Source organism: Dunckerocampus dactyliophorus, chromosome 7 (assembly GCF_027744805.1).
Source record: "Dunckerocampus dactyliophorus isolate RoL2022-P2 chromosome 7, RoL_Ddac_1.1, whole genome shotgun sequence".
NCBI classification, from domain to species: Eukaryota; Metazoa; Chordata; class Actinopteri; order Syngnathiformes; family Syngnathidae; genus Dunckerocampus; species Dunckerocampus dactyliophorus.
The window spans coordinates 28,611,478-28,638,340 of NC_072825.1; the positions used below are offsets into that span (position 1 = coordinate 28,611,478).

General features: G+C 43.3%; 1 protein-coding gene across 1 annotated transcript in view; it reads right to left on the bottom strand.

The window, feature by feature from the left end:
• Positions 1-2,941: 2,941 nt before the first annotated feature.
• slc2a3b (solute carrier family 2 member 3b) overlaps positions 2,942-26,863 on the bottom strand; it is a 48,533-nt gene continuing 24,611 nt past the window's right edge. The window contains exons 11-15 of the mRNA XM_054780984.1: positions 24,590-24,777; positions 10,280-10,384; positions 10,110-10,211; positions 9,832-10,035; positions 2,942-5,667 (exon numbers count right to left, since the gene is read on the bottom strand). Of these exons, the coding sequence (XP_054636959.1) occupies positions 5,410-5,667; positions 9,832-10,035; positions 10,110-10,211; positions 10,280-10,384; positions 24,590-24,777 (857 nt within the window). The 3' untranslated portion in view covers positions 2,942-5,409. The remainder of the gene's footprint in view (positions 5,668-9,831; positions 10,036-10,109; positions 10,212-10,279; positions 10,385-24,589; positions 24,778-26,863) is intronic.

The window sequence follows — 26,863 nt, forward strand, 5'->3', positions numbered from 1 at the left end:
CAGGACAGAGAAAAAACAAGTTTCAATGGTTTCGTGTCAGTCTATGCTAGGTCTTTTCTCTTATTATGGTAATGGTTTAATTATCTTGAACATGCACACAAATTACACTGGAGGACTTCACATAACACAATTCACAATTCTGCATGTCCAAAAAGGAGTAGGAAGAAGCAAAGTTTATTTAATCCTACCCCTCATCAGTTTCACATTAGCTGCAATGCTAATTATTCACCTGTGTTTATTATGTCAACTATATTGGGTGATAGGCGTTAAAAGGCAACTAAATGGGTGGTATTTCATGTCTAGAGGGCTCTAATAATAAAAAGTATATTTAGGAGGTGGTTAACACTTTTTCTATGTCTTATTTTCTTTAATTATGTCTACTATTTTGGGTAATAGAGTAAAGGTGACTACAGGGGTGTTATTTCATGTCTACAGGGCTCTAATAATGTTAAAACACGTATTTGGGCAGTGGTAAACAGGTTTTCTATGCTCTTGCTACCAAAATATTGCATTTCTAAAGAAGGAATCCTACTTAACGGAAATTCACTCATCACTTTTGGGTCTGGAATCAACCACAATAAACAAGGGATGACTGCAATGACCCGATGTCCATGAATGCAGCTGCCGTTCTTGTCTGTGCTATTCTGCCATTCGGTTGCTACGCCAACCACGAGGTGCGTCTCATGTTTATGGGCATGCCGTCACAACATGTTGTCTGTTCAACACCCAGCTGCAGTTTTCCGCTGGAGAACAGCATGCCAAAAAGACAGCGGATCACGTCGTGTTGCGTGGGAGAGAAAATTGCTGCTCAGTTTGCAAAATAGTAGTTTTTCAAAATATACGCTATTTTAAGAAGTTTATGTTGAGTTCCCTGCTTCTCATTGAAGCGTGACGGTGGGTGCTGCAGCCAAAGCAGCTGTGAACCACTGGATGAAATGATCATATTTGACCATAAAATAAAAATAAATGAATAAAACTGAGAAATCACTACATTGAGGTGTATTTTTGGATATTGTCTTCCTATTCAACTGCTTAGTTTTCTTCACAAAACCAAGCAGTACCTTTGTCAACAAAATAAATTCAAGAAAGATCCAAAGAAATGGTTCATTGCAGAATAGGTTGAATCTAGGTGTACCTAATAAATTGGTGGCACCTTAATGCAAACAGTAGCAGGGCAGCAGGCAATAATCCGAAAAGTCCGACATGCCCCAAGTGCAAATGACTGAAACGCGGTGCGACATGGGCCAAGTACATGCTGTACATTGACTTTCTTTATGCACATGAATGTGTATTCTATGCTAGCATCACTGGTCGTTACGGCACACTAGCAAGTTCACACTTAAAAACCACAATGATAAAAATGCCCGTTTTTGTTCAAACCACTGAAATAAATACAAGTAGTGTTTTTGCTAGATGTTACGCTTGAAATATACACCTATACCTCTACAGTATACACCTACACCTCTACAGTATACACCTACACCTCTACAGTATATACACCTATACCTCTACAGTATACACCTATACCTCTACAGTATATACACCTATACCTCTACAGTATACACCTATACCTCTACAGTATACACCTATACCTCTACAGTATATACATCTATACCTCTACAGTATACACCTATATCGCTACAGTATACACCTATACCTCTACAGTATACACCTATACCTCTACAGTATACACCTATACCTCTACAGTATACACCTATATCGCTACAGTATACACCTATACCTCTACAGTATATACATCTATACCTCTACAGTATACACCTATATCGCTACAGTATACACCTATACCTCTACAGTATACACCTACACCTCTACAGTATATACACCTATACCTCTACAGTATACATCTATACCTCTACAGTATACACCTATATCGCTACAGTATATACATCTATACCTCTACAGTATACACCTATATCGCTACAGTATACACCTATACCTCTACAGTATACACCTATATCGCTACAGTATATACATCTATACCTCTACAGTATACACCTATATCACTACAGTATACACCTATACCTCTACAGTATATACACCTGTACCTCTACAGTATACACCTATACCTCTACAGTATATACACCTGTACCTCTACAGTATACACCTGTACCTCTACAGTATACACCTCCAAAGTCCAACCCCAGGGAATCAAGTGCAATCTTCTCAACCATCAAGTGGAAAAAGAAGTGGAGCTCCATGCAGATTCCATTTCCCATGGAAAATGACAGCGGTGACAAGTATGATTAAAACTATGCTAAAGCTAGTCAAAGATCCTCTATACGGCAGGAGTGCTCTGTTATTGTTACGCACGTGCTGCATAAACACTAGCCAAAGATCCCCTGTATGACAGCAGCAGACTCGGCTGATTTTAAGAGAACACTGCAAAAACAAGAATCAGATACTCTATATCACAGGTGTCAAACTCAAGGCCCGGGGGCCGGATTTGGCTCGCCATATCATTTTATGTGGCCCGCGAAAGCCTTAAAATAATGCATGTCAAAAGGACACTTATTTTAATATTTAAAAAAATATTTGGCAGAGTAAATCTGTTGAGCACTTGACGGCATTTAGATCTACAATTCTATCTGCTTTAAAGGCTGGACAGGACAGGGGTAAAATATATATATATATATATATAAAATATATATACAGTATGTATATATATATATATATATGTGTGTGTGTGTATATATATGTATGTGTGTGTATATATATATATATATATATATTTGTATATATATATATATATATATATATATATATATATATATTTGTATATATTTGTATATATATATATATATTGTAATTCTGTTAATATTAATTTTGTCTTTACTTTTTGAAGCTTTATTTTTCATTACTTTACTTTTATACTATTGTAAAATTATATTTATATTATTGTATTTTTATATGTATGCTGTAATTTTATATATTTTTTATTTAATATAAATGTATTTAAATGAGTAAAATTTGTATATATTAAAAATATTTTTACAATAATATAAAAAAATGTAATATTTAAATCATTTTTACAATAATTTTATAAACATTTACCGTTACATTTACAATAAATAATAAAATATATTAAAGTAAAAACAAAATTAATATTAGTAACAAAAACAACTTTAAAAAATATTTTTTAAATCAAAAAGACAATCTTTCTTGCTAAATGTATTTGTTGTCAATATTGACAGAAAACCTTATTTTTTTTGTTGTCAAATCCAATTTAAAATGACTTTTTTATCAATGAAAAATGTATGTAATAATTAACAAAATTCTAAAATAGAATGATAAAAAGTGGCCCTCTGAGGATAACCATAACTGCGATGTGGCCCACGGTGAAAATGAGTTTGACGCCCCTGCTCTATATGATGGGCGCACTCCGTTTTTATGGCCATACTGCAAAAACACTAGTCAAAGATCCTCTATGTCAGAGCACACACTGCTGTTTTTATGTAAATACTGCAAAAACACTAGTCAAAGATCCTCTATATGTCAGAGCACACACTGCTGTTGTTATGTAAATACTGCAAAAACACTAGTCAAAGATCCTCTATATGTCAGAGCACACACTGCTGTTGTTATGTAAATACTGCAAAAACACTAGTCAAAGATCCTCTATATGTCAAAGCAAAAACTTTTTATCAAAATAATGCAAAAACAGAAGTCAAAGACCATCTATATTCAAGAGCACACACTGCTGTTTTTAAGCACTTACTACAAAAACACATGACAAAGATCTTCTATATGACAGGAAGACTGCTGTTTTTAAGGACCAGCTGCAAGAACACGAGTCAAAGATGCGCTACATTACAGGAGCACACGCTGCTGTTTTAATGTAATACTGCAGAAACACAAGTCAAAGATCATCTATATAACAGAAGCACTCTGGTGTTTTTAAGGAAATACTGGGAAAAAAACACTAGTCAAAGACCCTCTATATGACAGAAGTACACTCTGCTGTTTGGAAAACATATTGCAAAAACACCAGTCAAAGATCCTCTATATAATAACAGGAGCACTCTGCTGTTTTTAAGAACCAACTGCAAAAACGCTAGCCAAAGATCCCCTATATAACAGGAGCACACACTGCTGTTTCTAAGGAAATACAGCAAAAAGACTACTGTAGTTAAAGATCCTCTATTTACGGCACAGTTGATGGCTTAAACTGCCACTTTTGTTTGACTTTTGAGGCATATTTAGCCACAAAATCCCACGCTGGGTTGGACTTTGGAGGTTCCAGTGTGTGCTGTTAGTGGTTTTAACACATCAGGATGAAATGGGCGTGTTGAGTGGGCTAATAAACGACATCATTGTCCTTAGAGATGCACGGTATCTTTTTTCCCAGACTGATAACCGATAACCGATTTATATCTACTCTTTTTTTCAATTTTGACTGAACTGTCCTTTGTGCACACCTGGAAGTGTGGACTGAAAGGACTGGAACAAATTGGGAGTTGACCAAATATCATGACACCTGCTATTTGCCCAGCAAGGTGCACTGTATTCGGGCACATGCTCCGAGCGGTCGGTGTGCAGCTACGGAGGTCAGGAGAACAAGACTATAGAGCAGGAGGAGCCACCTGCTGTGGCCCACCAAGGTGCACTGTATTCGGGCATACGCTCCGAGCAGTCGGTGTGACGCCACAAGGTTTTTGTGTGCTCCATGGGGTTTTTTTCCCCTCACTGCGGAGCATTTGGCACAACATCCTTCCTGTGAAAATGAATGGTTCGTTTACAAGCGGGCTCAGGGGACGTTACGACAGGCCCTTTACATCACAGACGGGAGAAGGAAGGAGCGCTTGATTTGCTCACCCCCACAATCCGTGTAATCTCGCCTCACTGGAGCGTTTTTTTTTAATGATCTGTTATCATAGCTGTTTTTAATGGATTTATCGGTATGATGTCATAATTCCCTCATATTCATCTTGATGAGGATCATCGTGCACTCCTAATCGTCATACAATCAATGTTGATTTTTTTGAATAGGCAGTCTGCGTGTTTTCCGCTTTCCACAGTTGTGTCCAAACATCACAATCATACGCACATTTAGGTCAATTTATTTCGTCAAGTGTATGGGCAGTGTTTTCTGTGTGTGTGTGTGTGCGCGCGCGTGCAAACGAGAACGAGGAACAAGAACCCCGTCACCAGCAGGTCAGCTTTAGTGGCTTTCTGAGCTTGACCCCAATTCCTAAAAGCTGAAATCCTGCAACCTTCCGATGGCGGGCAAGAGGGGGGGGTCTTAACACTGAACATGTTGATCCTCTTATGAGGCAGCATGCCGGGAACATCAACAAACTTTGAAAGGTTATTCTGTTAAGCAGGACATGGGGGGGAAAGTCTTCTATGTGATTGAACAAGCTTTCCAATTCACAGCACAAGGCTGCTCTCTCATGGCTTCCCTGAGGGAAGATCCACCATGGGGATCTTTTCCGAAGGGGACAGAGGTGTCGGTTCTTTGCTATCAGACAGGTCCACCACCACCGCCGACACTTCAGGGGCAGGAGAGGGCGAGGATTTGGCGGCGAACCCTTGGGCGATATCGTCAAAGGTCCGCCCTTTGGTCTCGGGCACCCGCAGAAAAGTGAAGATGAAGAAAAGGATGAGAAACACCATGAAGATGATGAAGACGTATGGACCACAGAGTTCCTGAAAAACACAGAAAAATATGGGCATCACCCTGCTAACCCTTTGCTTTGCAGTAGGATAACGAGGAACACATCGTGAACAATGAAAGGATGCAACTTTGCCACGTTGTTAAAGCAACACATATGCTAAGTTATATATAAAAAACTGCATCTCAGCTTTGTCAAATAGGTGAAAATGCATTTTATTAATATCAATGTTGCTCTTTTTCCCCGTTTACCCATTTTTTAAAATCTTCCATATTTCAACTTTCTTCTAAAATAATTTTTGAAAATATTCTTTACATAATATTTTGACTTTATTGCCATAATATTTTTATAATATTAACTTTTTCTCCAACACAATTTTTCCAAAATTGTAAACTTTTTGTTTGTTGCTCATAATATTACGACTTTTAAAAAATCGTTTATTTCTTCTTTAGTACATTCAAACTTGTCTATAGCGGCCACTAGAGGGAGTCTGCAAAAGTGGCCGCTATAGACAGGTGGCCTCTATAGACAGGTTGGCATCCAGTTTGAATGTTGACCAGTAGAGGAAGTATAACTGCCTGTTTTACTATGCATATGACAATAAAACTCTTGAATCTTGAATCTTGAAAAAAAAGAAAAAAAAAGGGAAAAAAATAATAATAATAATGTTGACCAGTAGAGGGCACTGCGGACTGCGGATAAAAGTTGTACAGCACTACTAGGCTTGTTAATATCGTGGTTCATGGTTCATGGTTTTAATTCATCCTGAACATGCATATGAGTCAAACAGTAGCACATCACATAGTACAATTCCCAATTTTGCATGTCCAAAAAGGAGTAGGAAGAAGCAAAGCTTATTTAATTCTACCCCTCATCAGTTTCACATCAGTTGCAATACATTTATTCACCTCTTGTTCTTCCAAGTGTACTTTGTAGGTCTACATGACAATGTAGTCAATCATAGCCAAGGTTTTTACTTACTAAAAGGAAGCTGGAGGCTTAATAATAACTGATAGAATATATCCACAACCCACAGAACAAAGCTGTGCTAGTAATGTCTTACGCTTGTTTTTAATATTTTACTTTTTATACGGCAAAGTGTTATTACAGCTTTAGTTCATCAGGAAGTGACGGGAAGTGACGGTGGGCGTCCCGAGCAGGAGAGCTAGGCTCAGTGCTAGCTGTGAGTTTCGAGAGAGTTGGGAAGTGTGTTTATGTTGGCGTGGATGTAAAGTCCTGCAGTGTTCTCCGCTGTTAATAAAGCCATTAAAGTGCATCGGCGACGTGAGTCTCTCCTTCCCCACAACAAGCGGCATTACAGTATTGACCAGTGCACACCAGGAAATAAACGGTGTCATTTCTTACGGGCATTGGCTGGACAGCTATGTAGTGGGGCTTGTTTAACCTTTGCCTTGTGGGCAAGCAGGAAGGAGAGACGATGCTGAGAGATGTGTGTGTGTTCTGAGCTGCTGTCTGGTGGCCGCGTTCAATAAATAAAGTTGGCAGAAGCAACAGGAGAAGTTTCCTTCTTTGCTTCGGAGCTGAATAACACTGACAAGTTAACAGACTAGTAGCGAACGGAAAAGAAGACGGCTTTGTTTGTGTCGAATACAGAAGATGAGGACTTTGATGGATTTGTGGATGAGGATTGAGGATGAAAAATAACATGAGTACATTCTAAAATACTTCAATTAAGTACAACCAAACTCAGTTTTGCTCCCGCTGCCGCATGCACGCTTGCGTATGTTTTTTTTTTATTGTAGCGTCGCTGGGAGCACGTCCTGTTCCCAGCCTAATTTGCGGTAATGTTTTGGTGCAAATGCTCTTAAAGTTACATGTTTGACCAGGAAATAGCAAGCTCAAAAGAAGACGGCTTTTTTATGTGGAACAACTGACAGTTTGTGTGGATCTTGTGAATGATTGTGACTGAGCTAGGACTCAGTAATTAAAGTCTACACATGACGGCTTCATTGATTGAAAAACAAAACTTTTTCGTGCATGAAGCTTCTACTTGAGTTGGTAATTTGGCCGCTATATGCGGTCAGACCAAGGGAGACAAAATGGGTGGCCGCTGGCTGCGACAGGTGACTGCTACACACAGGGTCTATAACATGTAAATTTTCTGCGGGGGATTTTTCAGCGGCCGCTATAGGCAGGTGGCCGTTCTATAAAGGTGGCCGCTAAGACAGGTTTGACTTTATTTCAACTTTGTGCTACTAAAATGACATTTTTTGTCATAATATTACAAATTTATTCTCATAAAATTGTGATTTTGTCATCTCGTAATATTTGGACTTTATTTACATAAAATTCCAGTTGATTTTTTCAATTTCTGCTGTTATTTTTTAAACATTTTCCAGCTTATTTCAACTTTCTTCATGTTAGTTTTGTTCTCGTAATTATGACGTTATTCCCATCATAATGACTTTGTTCCCATAATAACTTTTTCCCCAACCTATGATATTTATTTTGTTTTGTTTGTCTCTCACAATATTACACCTGCATAACTTACAAGACCAGGCACAGGAAATACAGCTTGGAATGGACGTTAGCCATGAGCACAGGACTGGTTTGCCTTGAACCACTGTTTTACTGTTTTCTTCAAGGCTGGGCATGACTGTGTGCTTCTGATAGAAACAACCATTTGGCTAAATTGAGACTTTTTTCCTCATTAGAATATAACTTTTTTCCTCTTAATATTTTGACTTTATTCTGGTAAAATTACACCTGTTTTTTTTCCATTTCTGCTGTTGTTTTTGTTCAACTTTCTTGTAATTGTTCTATTATGACTATTCCCATAATACTTATATATTTAATAATAATATACCTTTCTCCACAACTTCCATCCATCAATCTTCTATTTCTATGCTGCTTATCCTAACTAGGGTATGCTGGAGCCTATCCCAGCTGACTTTGGGCGACAGGCGGGGTACACCCCGGACTGGTCGCCAGCCAATGGCAAGGAACATACAGTCACAGAAAAAATATTAGACCACCCTTATTTCTTCAGTTTCTTGTTCATTTGAATGCCTGATGCAACTAAAGGTGCCTTTGTTTGGACAAATATAACGATGACAAAAAAAATAGCTACAAAAAAGGAGTTACAGTACTTGGCAGTACAAGGCTATAGCTATTCATGTAAGAACTTAAGTAATTTTGGTTATTATTAAGAAAACCATGGAAGTTGCTAGATATCAGCTCTTAAACTCAACTCTTTTGAGCTATATTTGTTATCATTATATTTGTCCCAACAAATTAAAATGGATGAATAAACTGAAGAAACAAGGGTGGTCTAATCATCATTCACACTCACATTCATACCTATGGGTATGGGAGGCGTAGAGTCTCCAATTGACCTAACATGCTTCTTTTTGGAATGTGGGAGGAAACCAGAGAACCCGGAGAAAACCCACGCACGCACGGGGAGAACATGCAAACTCCACACAGAGATGCCCAACAGGGATTCGTACCCAGGTCTTCCCCATCTCCTGACTGTGTGGCCAACATCCTTTTTTCCCCACCTTAAATTACAACTTTATTTGGTTTTGTCTCTCATAAAATTATGATTTTTTCTCGTTTGATAGACAGCTTTTTTTCTTGATATTTTGACTTCATTCTCGTAAAATTACTGCTGATTCTCTCATTTTTGCTGTGTGTGTTTTGTGTTTTGTTTTTTTTTTAAACATTTTTTTGTTATATATTTTTCGAATGTTCTGTGGGCCAAAAGAAAAACAGCCATGGAATGCAAATGGCCACCGGGCTGCACTTTGGACACCCCTGTTTTAGGGTTTTACATCTCTCCCAATGCTTCTGTAATCACCTTCGGATGATTTCCTTGGTCAAACTGTTCAACATCTGTTACTCAGCACTCAGTGCGCCAGCCCTTTTTTTCTTCTTCAGGACATTACAAATGTTTGCACTGATTATGAGCAATGTCTGTGCAATGCTGCGAGGGGGGAGGGAATTCTGCCCGCGATGGAGACTGCTCTCCTTCAAAAGTTAGCGCCCTCTAGGCGGCCGTGCAACCTTTGCAAACAGTCCCTTTAGATTTAAGATGTTTGAAGTTTGACATGAATATTTTCCGCCGCTTCCCACAGCCAGACCAGCTGAGAAGCACTGATATAGATGACACCTTATTACAAAAGTAAATCATAGATGATGATCTGCTGCTTAAATATGTGTGCTGCTGAACGCTTACCTCCAGTTTAGGAAAACTTAGCCCCACCAGGAAGTTGGCGGTCCAGTTGGAGAAGCCAGAGATGGCCATGGCAGCGGGTCGAGGGCCCTGGGAGAAGAGCTCGGCCACAATGAACCAGGGGATGGGGCCCGGACCCATCTCAAAGCTGGCCACGAAGCCAAAGACCGCCACGATTGCCAAGTAGCTGAGCAAGGCATTCGTTTTCTGAAAACAACAAAAAAAGCCACACCAATGGCAGAAGTATTCAATTAAACAAATGGATGGATTTGTGCACTCACCACCAGAGAGAGTGAGATGGTCATAACCAGGGCAGAAACTGCCATCCCACCCAATCCAATCAGGTGTAAAGTCCTTCGACCCGCCCTCTCGACCAAGAAGAGCTGGAAGAATCAGGAGAAACGTGTCAGTAGACAAACTGAATTCATGGATGTAGCCAAAGATCACTCACAGATACAACAGTGAACACTGTGTTGACAATGCCAGCGCCAATGGTGGCGTAGATTGGCTGATTTACGCCAGCGGTGGCAAAGATGCTCGTGGAGTAGTAGAAGACCTAAAAAAAAAAAAATATATTATTTACTTATTTAGTATATGACTGGAATACACATTGATTCTACTAATAAGTAGGGTTGTGAAGGATAAACCGATGCAAGCGGATATCTGCTTTGACAAACGAGATTGCATGGGTATCAGCCTCCTGGATGGATAAGAATCGGCCATAAATCCTTAAGATGAATGGATTGTAGCGACATGCATCGGGTATCGCAAGACTAGCAACTGCTTGACAGTCCGTCTCTTAAACAACACGAGAGCATGGGCTGCCGGCCCCAGGATTGTCACGCATGCTCCATGGCTTAGCATGGCTGAAGACCAGAATAGATGGAAATAGCATTAGCAGCGTTAGCATTAGCAGTGTTAGCATTAACAGCGCAGTAGATAGTCACCAGAAAAGACTTTCAACATATGAGCAAAACATAATAAATACAATCAATTCAGAGCAATCTAATTGATTGATTTATTATGTATGGTGAAGACAGAAACATCAAATTAAAAGCACTAAATGAATACAGAGCCACCATTCACCAGTACCAGCCTGGACTTTGTTTTTCCAACAAATATTCACATTAGCACTCAATAAGGTCATCAAATCTTACCTTTATGCATTCTCACATAGTATCAGCATTTGGGAGCAAATATGAGGTGAAAAGAAAAAGGGTAAAAATACAGTACACTAGGTCCCCAACTTACGAACATCCGACTAGCGAACACTCGCGGATACGAACACAAGCCGACTGGTCTATATTTTATTTTATTTTATTTTACCTTGTAGTCAGTCGCTCAATCAGTATTTATACTGCTACTGTACATGCTTGACCAGTAGAGGGCACTGTGACATTGCTAATGCAGCCTTAGAGCTAATGAGACCAACAGAGGAAGAGTTAGACGCTGGGGAGGTACAGTCTAAAGCTAAATGGAAAGCTAAATTGTACAACCCCAACAGAGCGTGTGATTAAAATTTATGAAGCGTCAATAGGCCTGCTTAATTCTACACCATCCACAGAACACTACCTCTTTTAGAAGAGTCTAACGACGACAATTTGTCCTTTTTTCCAATAACTCCTCCTCCTCCTCCACCACAATGACATATGCCAGACCACTTCTTTTCAAAGGTAAATAACATTTATCATTACGTATTATATCATTTTTATTATTGTTTTTTTCATTAATTATCCTCGTTTAATATTACTACTGCATCCAAACTCATATTTACATACATACACATATACTGTATATGTATACACGTACATGTAGTACCTATATGATTGGTAATATTACCTTTTCCCCTACTTAAGAACGATTCGACTTAAGAACGGTTGTCTGGAACCAATTGTGTTCGTTAGTTGGGGACTTAGTGTATAGTAGTCTATCTGTGCAGCATGGGACAAAGTTAGATGCTGCGTTCAAGGACCATTGAACAAAGTGACAACTTTCCCGCGCTGCGGTGGTTGGAGACTCCTGCCTTACAGCATGCTTGGGGATATGATGTGCTCTTTTACACATTTGAAAATATTGTAAAAATGACACTTTTATACAACTGCCTTCTTGTTTTTATATTATAATATTCATGTGGGGGTGGCGGTGGGGGAGAATTGGCGCTTCCGGCGCGGGCGGGCTTCTTTCCAGCTGTGGAGGCGTCTCTGGGCCTGCCGGTTTGTGGCCCCCGGTACCCGTCTGCCTTTGTGGGGTGTGATCTCTCGCTGGTCTCGGGGGTTGGCAGTCCTCCGGCCCGCTGGCGCCCTGTCCTTGGCTGGGATTACCTCTCTTCGGCCCCTTACTGGTCTTCCCGGGGGGGGGGGGCTCTCTGGGCTGGCTCTTGGGGCACTGTTCTTTGTGCTGCCTGCCCCTATGGGCCTGGTGGCCTTCTGGCGGCCGGGGCCCGGCCTTGCTATTTGGGGCGGGGCTCTCTGGGAGGTGGAAGGCGGCCCCTTTCCTTTCATGCACTCTCAGTGACAATCACACGCCCACACATTCCTGCACCTTTATATATATATGAAGTCTTCCTTACATACAGAGATACCTGTACATATGCACACTCACAGTACATACGTACTTCCCCACATTACTCACTGAGTTATCCAGGGTGTTATTATGTTGTTGGTTTTATTACAGCGACGGTGATTTCAGCAGTATGACTATATATATATATGTGTGTATGTGCGGTATATATGTGTATATATATATATATATATATATATATGTATATATGTATTTATGTATGTGTATGTATGTATATATGTGTGTATATGTATTTTTTTTTTTTTTACAATGATGTGCATTACAGTAACTTTGATTCTATTCACTATCATGGATAATCATTTCATTACTACAGTTATGTGTGACTGTTTCAATGCGGTATTATCATGGTGATCACTATCATAATTCATCATTTCATGACTGCTATTGTGTGCGACTGTTTCAATGCAGTATTGTCATTGTGATCACTGTCATAGGTCATCATTTCATGACTGCTATTATGTCTGATTGTCATTGACAGCTTTGTCATTGTGGTTGTTGATATTGATTTGTCCTTTATCCTTGTTCGTCTTTATAGTTGTCACGGACATTTATTTGCTGATGTCGTTCGGTATGTTTCTGTTGTTCTGTCACAATTGTTGTTGTTGCTGCTGTTGTCCTTGTCTCTTGTCTCTCTTTTTTTTGTTTTTGTCCCCTCTCGCCCCCCCCCCCCCCCTTTCCTTTTCTCTTCTTCTCTGTCCCCTCCTGCTCCGGTCCGGGCGCTCCAAATTTGCTTTATAACAAGCATCAAGGTCGAATAAATTTTGTATGACAGGGGAAGTGTATATCACACTTCTCTCTGGCAGAGTAAATCTGTTGAGCACTTGACGGCATTTAGGTATACAATTCTATCTGCTTTAAAGGCTGGACAGGACAGGGGGGAAAAAAAAAAAAAAAAAAAAAAAAAAAAAAAAAAAAAAAAATAATATTCATGTCTACATCAACTGTTGGTCTGTTATGGTTCTGCTTCTTTTGGTGTTGTCGCCTTTTGACCTCTGTTGTGCTTCCTTTTAGATTCCTTCACTCCCTGAGTGGGCGGCGCCACGAGGCACACCTGTAGCCACTCTGCTATCAAGGGCTCTTAAGCCACATGGCTGCAGCAGGAGGACGTGGGATTGTTACTACTGGTCTGCATGCTGCCCGTGAATCGCCAGTTTGTTTGTTGCTGTTCTTTTGACCTTAAGGCTGCTGTGTTTGTTTAGAGCCTGTTCCACGTCCTCCTTGCCTCTTGTGACGCCGTCCAGCTCACCAGTGGGTTTGCCTTTTTCCACGGTGCCTTTTGTTTTGCTACCTTAGTTGCACCGTTCTACCTCAGTTTGGACTCTTTGTATTTCTTTTGTTACTTGGTTCCTGCTCCACTACATTAAAGACTGTATTTCTGACCTGAACTGTGTCTGGCTCCGCATTTTGGGATCTCCACCTGACTGTCTGTAACAGAACAATCCCACCATGCAAACAGATCCCGCAGAGTCTGACCCGGTGCATGCTGCACTCAAGGCACATGGAAGTATGATTAGCGAACATCATTTGGCCATCAGGGACATGTCCACACTTCTCCAGTCCATTTCCAGCAACGTGGACGGCTCGTCAGCAAGAGAACAAGCTCCACCTTATCGGCTCCAAGTGATGTCATAGTCACTCCTCTCCAGCCGCTGCCATCCGTTCCTCATTCCTCTGCCAGTGGCTTAAAGGAACCAGTAATTCCTCACCCTTCAAGGTATGCTGGCGACTGTGGAAAGTGCAAACAATTTATACACCAATGTCAAATGGTGTTTGACCAGAAACCCCTCACCTACCTCACCTGCCTTTATGGTCAGTGTCCTGTCGGAGAGAGCGGCTGAGTGGGCACTGGCTATATTAGAGAATCCTCCGGAGCTACGGGACACTTTATCTGGCTTCGGATTAGAGTTCCGTAAGGTGTTTGACGACACTTTAAGAAGGCGCCAGGCAGCCAGCCGTCTGATGGCTCTAAGCCAGGACAAGGCTTCTGTAGCAGACCACTCGATAAACTTTTGCATTCTAGCAGCTGAGAGTGGCTGGGGCACTACTGCCCTCTGTGATATTTTTATAGCCAGCTTAAATTCTAATATAAAGGACGAGCTTGTAACAAAAGAAGAGAGAGTCACTGGAGCAGCTCATTTCCCTCGCCATTAAGCTGGATGATCGCATCAATGAGCGCAAAGCAGAGCATTATGCGGAGCGGAGCGACGAAATCCTACTGCCACCATCTTCTTCCATCTCCCTACTGCAACCAGCAACTCCAGATGTAGTTCCCAGCGAAACATCTCTTGGTCCAGCCAGCACTGAGGAACCCATGCAACTTGGAGGTGGCCGTCTTACTCCTGCCGAGCGGACACACCGGCTGTGCCTGCATCTCTGTCTATACTGCGGCCGTGCTGATCGTGTCATCTCCAAGTGTCTTGCTCAACCTGCAGGACGCCCGACCACCAATGGAGGAGCACTCACCATGGGCCAGTCTACTGTTGCCTTCAACTGAATGGTACACTCGCCTGGGAGGAGAACTGTTTTGATATCTGTGCTCTTGTTGACTGTGGGGCAGATGACTGTTTTTTGGATTCCAACTTTGTTAACTTGCATCCATAACATCCCTGTGTTTTGTCTCAAGGAGGCCAAAGTGGTTTGTTCGCTCGACGGGCGTGTCTTGGCTCACGTAACTCACCAAACTGAGACACTTACCCTAAGAGTATCCGGTCATTTTTGAGAAGCTGAGATTTTTTTTGTAGTACTGTCTTGTTCGGCACCTCTAGTCCTAGGCCTCACTTGGCTCAAAATTCACAGTCTTTGTATTGATTGGTCTAGACTTGCTATTACCAATTGGAGCCAGTACTGTCATTTCCACGGCCTCCGTTCCGCGTCGATTCATGCCTCCTTTGCTCACTCTTCACCCACTGAACAGATTGATCTTTCTCAAATTCCTAAAGAATATCACAACCTTAAAGGAGGTATTCAGTAAGGACAGGGCCATGGAACTCCCACCCCATCGACCATATGACTATGCCATTGACCTTCTACCAGGAGCTAAGTTACCCACCTCCGACTGTTTAACATCTCCACCTCCCTTGCAGCCGGACACATTCGTCCTTCCTCCTCACGTCTAGGTGCCAGGTTTTTCTTTGTTGACAAAAAGGATGGTTTATTAAGACCGGGCATTGATGATCGGGCGCTCAATGACATAACTGTCAAGCATAAATACCCACGTCCTCTTATTGACTCCACGTTCTCCTCACTTCACTCTTGGTCATTTTTTCTAAATTGGACCTTCGGAACACGTACCACTTAGTCAGAATTAGAGAGGGGGATGAGTGGAAAACGGCATTCAACACCAACAGCCTTTCGGCCTCACTAACGCCCCCGCAGTGTTTCAGAGCTTGATCAACAATGTGATACGTGACATGCTAGGTCGTTTTGTATTCGTGTACTTGAGACGACATCCTGATTTTTTGCCCTTCCCTTCATGAGCACATACATCACGTTAGGCTTGTACTTCAGCAACTCCTTGAAAACCGTTTATTTGTTAAGGCAGAGAAGTGTGATTTTTACTCTGATTCAACGTCTTTTCTGGGGTTTATTGTGGAGAAAGGGCAACTCAAGGCTGATCCAGCTAAGATACAGGCCGTGGTCAATCGGCCCACTCCACAAGGAAGCATCTGCAGAGGTTCCTGGGCTTCGCCAATTTTTACCGTAGATTTATTCGCAACTTTAGTCGAGTCACAGAACCTCTCACTAAGCCTACATCCATTAAAGTCTTATCGTTTAAAAAGCTTAAATCTCTCTTTATAACATCCAACGTCCTCACCCACCCTAAACCCTCACACCAGTTCATTGTGGAGGTTGATGCCTCCGATGCTGGGGTCGGGGCTGTCCTCTCACAACGTTCTCCTACTGACCGTAAACTCCGCCACTGCGCTTTTTTTCACGCCGTCTCTCCCCTGCTGACGGCAAGTATGATATAGGAAATAGAGAACTCTTGGCCGTCGTCTTAGCTTTACAGGAGTGGAGACCTTGGCTGGAGGGCTCCACCCACCCTCCATTGTGACCACAAAAACCTAGCCTACCTCCGCTCCGCACGACGGCTTAACCATCGCCAGGCACGGTGGTCCCTATTTCTCACTAGGTTCAATTTCACCATTACATACCGCCTTGGCTCTTGTAGCAGTAAACCGGATGCCCTCTCCAGACTCTTTTCCCCTTCTTTAGAGGTCCCTGAGGCTGAACCCATCCTCTCACAAACCCGGACCCTGGGCACTGTCCAATGGGAGGTCGAGAGCCGAGTGGCAGATGCTCTCAAGGACATTACCCGCCCAGCGAAGTGCCCACCTGGCCTGCTGTACGTCACCCCTGCGCTGTGCTCAGAGGTTCTGACCTGGGCAAACGGTTCCAGGATTGCTTGTCATCCAGGTCTCCACCGCACTCTGTTCCTGCTTGGTCAACGTTTTTGGTGGCCGTCCTGTCGAGCGGACGCCAAGCAGTTTGTGGCGGCCTGCTCAGTGTGTGCACGCAGCAAGGCTTCCCACCAGGCTCCTGCTGGACTTCTCCACCCATTTCCATTACCCCTCCGCCCTCGGTCACACATATCAGTGGATTTTGTTTGTGGACTGCCTCTCTGACAACAACTCTGATTTTTACTATTGTTGACCGTTTCTCCAAAATGGCCCCAAACTCCCCTCTGCATTGGACACGGTCAAACTCAATCCTTCATATTTTCCGCCCCCATGGCATACCTTTGGACATTTTTTCCGACAGCCTCAGTTTACCTCTGCCGTGTGGAAGTGCTTTTGTGAAGCCCTAGGGGCGACTACTAGCATGTCTTCGGGCTATCATCCGCAATCAAACGAACAGACGGAGCGAGCCAATCAAGTACTCCGCTGCATCTGCCACCAACAACCTGCTTCATGGGGTGGAACATCTTCCCTGGGTGGAATATGCTCACAACTCCTTGGTCAGTTGTGCTACAGGTGTTTCCCCCTTCTATTCTGTTTACAGCTACCAGCCTCCAGCCTTTCCCTCCCTGGAATCAATTGTGGCCGTTCCATTGGTGCACCAGCACCTGCGCAGTGCCCGCAGTGCCTGGCGCAACTCTACTCTACTGCTATCAAGGGCTCTTAAGCCACATGGCTGCAGCAGGAGGACGTGGGATTGTTACTACTGGTCTGCATGCTGCCCGTGAATCGTCAGTTCGTTTGTTGCTGTTCTTTTGAGCTTAAGGCTGCTGTGTTTGTTTAAAGCCTGTTCCACGTCCTCCTTGCCTCTTGTGACGCCGTCCTGCTCACCAGTGAGTTTTGCCTTTTTCCACGGTGCCTTTTGTTTTACTACTTAGTTGCACCGATCTACCTCATTTTGGACTCTAGACTTTTGTATTTCTTGGTTCTTGGTTCCTGCTGCAATACATTAAAGACTGTATTTTTGACCTGAACTGTGTCTGGCTCCGCATTTTGGGATCTCCACTTGACTGTCCATAACATCAAGAAATGTAACCGTTGATCGAATCAAATTGTATCATTTGTACACTGTATCAAATTGTATGTGTATCGATTCGTCTATCGCAAAGAGATTTACATCCCTACTAATAAGATCACAATATTTTCACTAACAGTCCAACAATATTATTTGTCCTCATTGGTAAAGTTCTACTTTCACCAGCTGGGTGCGCATGTATCACACACATACAGTGAGGATTTGTTTCTGATCTGAAACTGAGTAAAATTCAGGCTGGTATCAGTGATATCGATCCGATACTTTTTGAAAATGCACCTAATGTGTCTGGTAAATTTTAAAAAGTAGTGCATTTCATATCATAATATAACTGATACGGGACATACTCACCGCTGCACGTAATGGGACACAACTATTCCACCAAGAAAGCCCTCTATTAAAACGCCTCCAAAAAGATCCAACAAGGGTTTATGGTTTTGTATCCATGCTCTGACCATGTAGTAACAGGTACATTCATGATAACATGGAATACTTAAGCGTTTTAGTCATTTGAAGCATCAGTGGAACTTCCTTCCTTGGTGCATTGATTTAATATAGCAAGATAGAAAGGAATGCTACCTCTAGCGTTAACTTCTCCAAACTCAAAAATAAAAACAGCAGCAGCTCCAATATGTAGCTTTACCCTTTGGTAGTTGCCGTTGTGAGCACGTTGTGATGTGCTGGGGACGAGTGTGGTGAAGCGAGTCGCTAGCCGGTGTGGTGTGGCGATGTGTCACTAAGCCAGTAACATAGTTCTTGGCCGTAACAGTGTTAATAATAACAATGTTGCTTTAGCTTGGTTAATATGCAGGTCACATTATGTAAATGGAGCGTTGCTGGCGCTTTTTGGAGTTTTTTTCAGACGGCTTAATAGGCAGAATAAGTTTCCCATTACATGCTTTCTTCTGGGTTTCCGCTGCATATATTGATCGCGGCGCACCGCCACAACCAAATAAAAGCCGCCACACTTTAAACATTTGCTTTTTGTTTACTTGAAAGCAATGTTAAGTGTATGAATGCATATACTATATGCTCATCGAGGGAAAGGCTTCTTGAGACGTCATCTGTATTTCTGTGAAGAAGGTGTCGGATGTTTCGCTCCTCATCCAAAGAGCTTCGTCAGCCAACTAATAAGTGCTGGTAGCCTACACCTATCTACACCTTAAAGCAACCAATCACTCTTTTCAGGACAGCGATGTAAAGATTTTGGCCAAAGAAAACAGATGGTTTGAAAGAGGAGTAAAGGAAGCTATTTTTGTCAAACAACAGAACTCATCATTGAATCGGAATGGTGGTTTGAGGTTTAATTTGGACCCTGTGTTCAGCAGGTTACTGAGACCAAAACCCACAGCTCTTACTCTTGCAAATGAGGTGAAGCCACGGCCGAGCCAGAACAATAGATGCTAACGAGCCAGTATCAGAGTCGTTCATACCCAACTCAGGGAGCGACACTTCCCTTTTATCGGAGGTGCTAATAGCAGGAGAGGATTATACCACTACTCCGCCCAGGCTTAGTGTAAGGAACCAATAGAAGGAGGGTGTTGGCACACCAATTCCGCCCACTCTTACTGTATTTAGCCTAGGCTACCAGCACTTATTAGTTCGCTGACAAAGCTCTTCGGATGAGGAGCGAAACGTCCGACACCTTCTTCACAGAAGTACAGATGACGTCTCAAGAAGCCTTTCCCTCAATGGACAACTCCTGTACAAAAGAGCCTACAGAGACGTATACTATATGCTATATAGATATACTGTATATATAGCGTATTTATTGACATATGAGCACACTGAATGAAGATCCATCCATCCATCCATCCATCGCAGAGTAGACACTTAGGGTTTGGGGGGGCTGGTCAGGTGAGGGGCCCTCCGAAGGGCAGCTGTCCCCCGATTTTAATTGCATCATTAGCTATCATCCACATACACACCTATCACATACATGCACACAGATACACCCATCTTTTATTTTCTTTTATTTTATTTTATTTATTAATTATTTTTTTAATTGCATTATAGACACAATCACACCTTATCACATACACGGGTGGGGCGGGCTGGATTGGGGTGCCTCATGCCTGTTCCGCGGCGCCTGCCCGCCAGGGTCGGCAGTGTGGCCGGGGGCCTGGCCTTCACGGTGGCTCGCTCGGGGTGGCCTGGCTTGTGGGATGCCTTTGTCTGTTTCACCTGCCTTTCCCTGGGGTGGCCCTCTGGGGCCTGTTGATGCCGGGGCTTGAGCCGGGGGGGGGGGCTTGCGGTGCTTCCCCTGGACTGACACGTGCTGCAGGCGCCTCTGCGCTCTTGGGGCGGGTTTGGCGGTGCCGGTGCTGCGGGTGGCGCCGGGCCGGCTGGTGGGTTGGGGCTTGGTCATGCTTGCGGGTACTGTGGGCCTGGGTGGCGGGGTGGGGGTGGGGGGGGTGCGTGTGCACTGGGGCCGGGCGCGCTTGGGGGGGTTGTGCTCTGATGGGCGCTTGGGCGTTTGTCGCCGTTGCGCTTTGTGCTCTGCTGGGCCGCTGTCTGTGTCCTCGCCTCCCCCGGTCTGTCTGCGGGCTTGTCGGGGGTGGGGCTCCGGTGCGCGGGTGGTGCGCTGTCGGCTCTGGTGGCATGTGGCTGGTCTGGCTTCTGGTGGTTGGTGGGGTCCGTCGGCTGGTCTGCTGCTGGTCTCGCCTTCTCGGCTCTGGTGCTTGGCCTCCCTGCGGCTTGGGGTGCGGTGCTCCCGCTTCCTCTTCGGGGTTTGCTGGCCCGCGGGTGTCGGTTGGCGCTGTGTGGTGGTTCGCCTGGCTGCTCGCCCGTTTTCCCGCCTGCTTGCTCCGTGGCCTGGTGTCTTCCTGCTCCCCAGCGGTCCGCGCTCTCCGCGCCTGGGTTCTGGATTGTATGTCTGAGACCCTGGGGTCCCGCTGCTCCTTGGGTTACCAACGGGGGATAGGGTGAGGCTTCCGGGTGTCGGGCAGTCGACCACTGTGTGTGTGCGCGTGTGTGTGCTTGCGTGTGTGTGTGTGCGCGCGCGTGCATGCCTGGGTGCGTAGGAGTGTGTATGTGCGTGCGCGTGGGGGCGTAGGAGTGTGTATGTGCGTGCGTGTTTGTACTTTTATTTATTTTTTTATTTTAGTTATTTATTTTTTGGGGGGGGGCATACAGGGGTTTGCTCCGTGGGGTCGGGTGCTGGGTGATACATCTCTGCCGCCCGTGCCTCTGCCGGGTGGGTGGAGGGTGTGCCTCCTGCATCCCTGGGTGGGGCGGCCCTGTGTCGGGGGTCGGGCGGGGGTTCGGCCCGGGGCGGGCCGGGCTCCGCTCCCTGGGGGTGGGGGTGGCGGTGGGGGGGGGATTGGCGCTTCCGACGTGGGCGGGCTTCTTTCCGGTTGTGGAGGCGTCTCTAGGCCTGCCGAGTTTTGGCCCCCGGTACTCGTCTGCCTTTGTGGGGTGTGATCTCTCGCTGGTCTCAGGGGTTGGCTGTCCTCCGGCCCGCCGGCGCCCTGTCTTTGGCTGGGATTGCCTCTCTTCGGCCCCTTGCTGGTCTTCCCGGGGGGGAGGGCTCTCTGGGCTGGCTCTTGGGGCACTGATCTTTGTGCTGCCTGCCCCTGTGGGCCTGGTGGCCTTCTGGCGGCGGGGGCTCGGCCTGGCTATTTGGGGCAGGGCTCTCTAGGAGGTGGAGGGCGGCCCCTTTCCTTTCATGCATTCTCAGTGACAATTACACGCCCACACATTCTTGTACCTTTATATATATGAAGTCTTCCCCACATACAGAGATACCTGTACACGCGTACATATGCACACTCACAGTACATACAAACTTCCCCACATTACTCACTGAGTTAACCAGGGTGTTATTATGTTGTTGGTTTTATTACAGCGACGGTGATATCAGCAGTATGACTATATTTTTTTTTACAATGATGTACATTACAGTAATTATCATTCTGTTCACTATCATAGATAATCATTTCATTACTACAATTATGTGTGACTGTTTCAATACAGTATTGTCATTGTGATCACTATCATAGTTCATCATTTCATTTCATTTCAAGATCCATCCATTAATTTTGTATGCCGCTTATCCTCATTAGGGTCACGGTGGTATGCTGGAGCCTATCCCAGCTGACTTCGGGCGAGAGGCTGGGTACAACCTAGACTGGTTGCCAGCCAATCGCAGCTGAGTGAAGATGTAATTTGTAAATAAAGACCAATTTAAATGCTGGCAGTCACATAAAACACAAATAGCTCACCTCTCCTTTCTTTTTGTAAAAGTAGCTTTAATTGTACTCCGTGTTGTATACACCTGCACTATGTAACGCTAGACTCTCAATTTACACTTACACACATTTCTATAACAAAACTATTTAAACTGTTATTTTGTTAATTGTGTTATTTTGAACTAAAAATATATGATTGAACAATTCATTTCCCTTGCATTTGTATTACTCTAAAAGGCATCAAATTCAATTTAGGTTTGTGTCAAATAGTTTAAAATTTTGCCGAAAGAATTGGAAAATAAACCACTTCATTTTACAAATAAAGAGTAGCAATAGACTAACAATAAAATCTAAACACACCCTCCCCTTTTATCCAGGTTTACCGAAGATGAAGAAACATTTGCGTTTTAGATCTTGCTGTGTAACAGGGCGAGATCCACCCCCGGGACATTGCAGCTCGCACATGCATGATTCATTTGCACTTTCGATGTGTAGAGCTCCAAATCATGCTCTGTGTGTGCCACGGAAGCTGACTGTCCACTGCTGCCGGCTTGTGACTGCCTTTGGGCAGGGGCGGACCTGACATTGAGTGTGTTACTTTTCCGTACTAAACCATAGGTTAACACACAGGGGCTCGCCTAATTTCTACGTTACCTTGCATTGCTCCTCAGGAGGCTCCACTCTTTTGCTGTGTGGTTGCCTCTCCCCAACAAAGACAAAGCGACTGTATGACTAACAAAAGTAGAGCTCGGCACCAATTAATCGCGGCGATTAATCAGTATCGGTTAATATATCCGACATACTGTATTTATTGCTACTCAGGTTCTGTCCCTCCCTTCCTGTGTCTCTCTGTGCTGCCCCCTCACACACAGACAGAGCAGCGAGACACCGCTCTGGCCGCCTCAATCACTCAGCTACAGACGACTGGAGGAACGCCAAAAGAAACTCCATTTTTTTTACACCAAGGTAAGCTGTGACTTCGTAAAGCTTTAACTTCATGTAAGTTGCATCTCTGAGATAAACAACAACAGATACAGTACAACTGTTAATCCACATGTCCATCATTATCTAAGATAAAGATGTACGCAGATATACACAGCGTCTCACTTCACTTTATACTTCCATGCAGGATTTCCACGGGCTCATACATTCACAAGTTAATGTCTTCATTCAAATCATTTTGAATATGTTACATGTATTTAGTTGTCATTTGACATAAGCAGCTACTATGTTACATGAAAAATGTAGTTTAGTTCCTAAGCAGCTACTATGTTACATAAAATGTAGTTTAGTCTCTTGTATTAAGTCTAGAAACGTGATGCATGTTTTGATTATTTCATTTTGTTTGTAGTCAACTTTTTTTCCCACTTTTTCATGTTTGCTTCAGCTGGCTGCAGATACAACTTTTCAATAGCTAGTAAATACATGTATGTGGTAAGATGTTTTTGTCAACAAGCCTTTGATAACACATAATGTATTAGTTGAAGAACGCCTCAAATTAGCCTCTGTATTATCACTTTCAGCCCAATGCTGCCTCTTGTTTTTATTTTAAAATCCTCAACTATAGTATCAAATTCTGTGATAATGAGCACAATTCATTAAATGTATATATTTTCATTTGACAGGCAGAGGGGAAGAGTAAGGTGTGGAGTTACATTAGATGAAACAAGTGCAGTGTGCAAGTTAGCCAGGGCTCAGCACCAGCAAAGCAAGTTACACTACAAATGTCTGGCAACACCTAAAAGTAAATCACCAAGAGGCATGTACTTATGTTGACAGTGTTATTAATTCAACTTTTTTCATTTAGTAGTCTTCTGCTTCTTTGAATTCTGCTTCTTCTGCTTCTTTGAATTGTATTTTGGGTATTATAAAATTGATTGTATTTTGGCTATTATAAAAATGTATGTTCATGTACAGTATATATACTGTACATGTTCATGTACAGTATATATTTATTGGCCAATATATTTCAATATTGGCCGATATATCGGTTACCGGCCTTTTCAAGCCCCAATATCGGTATTGGCATCAGCCCCAAAAATCCCATATCGGTTGGGCTCTAGACTAAGGTTCGTCGTCGTTCTGTGAAGCGTGTAGGTACTGAACCAATGCACAGAGTGAATCCCCTTCCTGCCTGTTTGAAGGTGGGAGACGAGACAACCAGACCAGCATGCACATGGCAATATATGGACGTTGGCAAAGTTATCAAGATCTTGTGACACCCCTAGCAAGAAGTGACATCGGTGTCAAAGAGTGCCTGTGGGCTGGTCTGATTGTCAGCAGCCACCAAGACTTTCAGTCACCCTGCTTCCATGACCTTATTAATGCTCCCATGAAATGCCACAGTGCTTGCTCTGCTGACCCTCAAAGCGTGCAATTATTCCACTCCATCTAACGTCGCCTCAAACCAAGAACAACCCTATGCCATGACAATTTGGGGATCCTTGAAAGGTTTTGAGGTTCATTTAAAAGGAGTGTTCAGCAATTGGGGTCCCACTCACGGCATTGATGCCCGACAGCTGCTGAGAGAGCTGCAGGATGATGGCGATGATGATGGGCTGCCGGTAGTTGGGGGAGCGGAAAAGCTCCGGGATGGTGACTTTCTTCTCCATGGCCATCCTCATGCCTTCCTCCTTCATCTCCTCAATGTCCTCGCTCACGTCTTCACTGCCGCGCAGACGCACCAGTGCTGCATGGAACATAGTGACACTGAGCATGAAAACGGGAAATGTGACAGAGCAAAAATTGAAATCCAACGGATGTGATAGAAACAATAGGAATGACATTGACTGGGAATGAGAATAAGAATGGGACTAAGAATGAAAGCAATCATCTCTAGCCCCCAAACAAAAATAAAATCACTAAGGGCTAAGGTTGGTGATCGTTAAATATGAACGATTCTAATTCTGATTCCTTGTTTTGATTGCGGTTCCCGATGGATTTGCGATCCCAATGCTGAGAGGCAGGCTCATAAAAGTTTGCATGGTTTTAAATGAGGGCCTTAATCTGAGTTTTTTTGTCTGAATGATACTAACTTTTTAACAAATTTACCATCAATTTCTTACAGGGCTATTTTCAACCATCCATCCATTTTCTATGCCACTGATCCTCATTAGGGTGCCTATCCCAGCTGACTTCGGGTTAGAGGCAGGGTACACCCTGGACTAGTCGCCAGAGACCCTGGCTTATATTGGCATAAGACAGATGTCATTTATTGTTGGAGTTTCTTGATTCTGATTGCTTAGACGAAGTCTGACGTAGCGTATCAAAGACGAGGTACTGTGTTACTTCCACACCATGAACGTGAGAACATTAATCACGTTGATTGTGCATCCTCCTTTACATGATATCATTGTGTTGCAAATGTTGGACTGACCCAACTGCTCTTTTTTATGACGTTAAGAAAAACTTTTTAGGCACTCCTTTGCGGGTGCTCGCCGGCTTCTTCTTCGTTGGTGTTCTTGGCTATGCATTTCTCCCATTGGCAAAGTGGGCATTGAAATAAGGGATTGAAATAAAATGTTAGTAGTACCCTACGTAGGGCACCCTTTGGCAGGTGTGGTCAACACGTCTCTAGTACCTAACTGACCCATTGAAAGCTATGTTTACACTATTTGGCTCAAGCTGAGATTGAAACCGCACTCGCTTTCAAAGGCAGCAGCTGTACCATTACACCTGCAGGGACAGGTGAGTGGGTGAATTCTGCCATTTTCATCTTTTATTCTGCCGGTTGCTAACAATCATTGTGGCGATAAGCGCGATGCCAGATTACAGTTGTCCCTGGCGGTTTGAATATTCCTCCCTTTTTTTCAAAACTTAATAAATGGTCACAGTTTCATCGTAAAAAAAAAGTCATATTTAAGCAAATGTTACGTATGCTTGGCCTAAATAACCATTTTCAAGCATAGAAATGTTTCAAATGAACTCAAATATAAATACTGCTTCAGGCAATACGAGACAAACTATAGTTTACACTGGCCACTAGGTGTCACTAGTAACATGCACCAGACTTGATTATCAATAGGGAATTATTTCATAATTATTTATCGAACAACAGGCACAGTAATAACATAATAGTCATCATCATCATCATAACATGGGCTACTGTGATAGCCGTACTCCAGCTAAAACTCAACTCTGAATCGCAGATGTCACTTCCTCTTCACACATCCGCATATCTTATTTTCTCTTATGTCTACTATATTGGGCAATAAGAGTGTAAAGGTGACTAAAGGGTGTGTTATTTCATGTCCAGAGGGCTCTAATAATGTTATAAAGCATATTTAGAAGGTAGTAACAAGGTTTTCTATGTCTTACATGTCTTATTGGCTCATATGTAAAAGGAGTGTAAAGGTGCCTATAGTGGTGTATTTCATGTCTAGAGGTCTTTAATGATGTTAAAAAGCATACTTAGAAAGTCCTTAACAGGTTTTCTTTGCTCTGACTACCAAAATATTTTGTTTATTAACATTGAATTCTACTTGGCAAATATTTTCTTATCGTGGTCGGGTCTAATCATTTTTTCCATGACTGTATAGCTTTATTTTACACTCCGCTCAGAGTAAGCAAATACATTGTACACCGCCGTGCGCCTAGCCCGGCCCATCTCGCTTGCTAAAATGGCGGACGTTCTGCTCCATTGCAAACACTTTGGGCTCAGTAGGCAGTCTTTGATAGGAACTATGAGAGAGAATAGTGACGCAAACACAATATGGTTAACCTCATCAAGGATGACAATGAGAATTAATGAGAATGTGAGCGAGAATATGAGAATG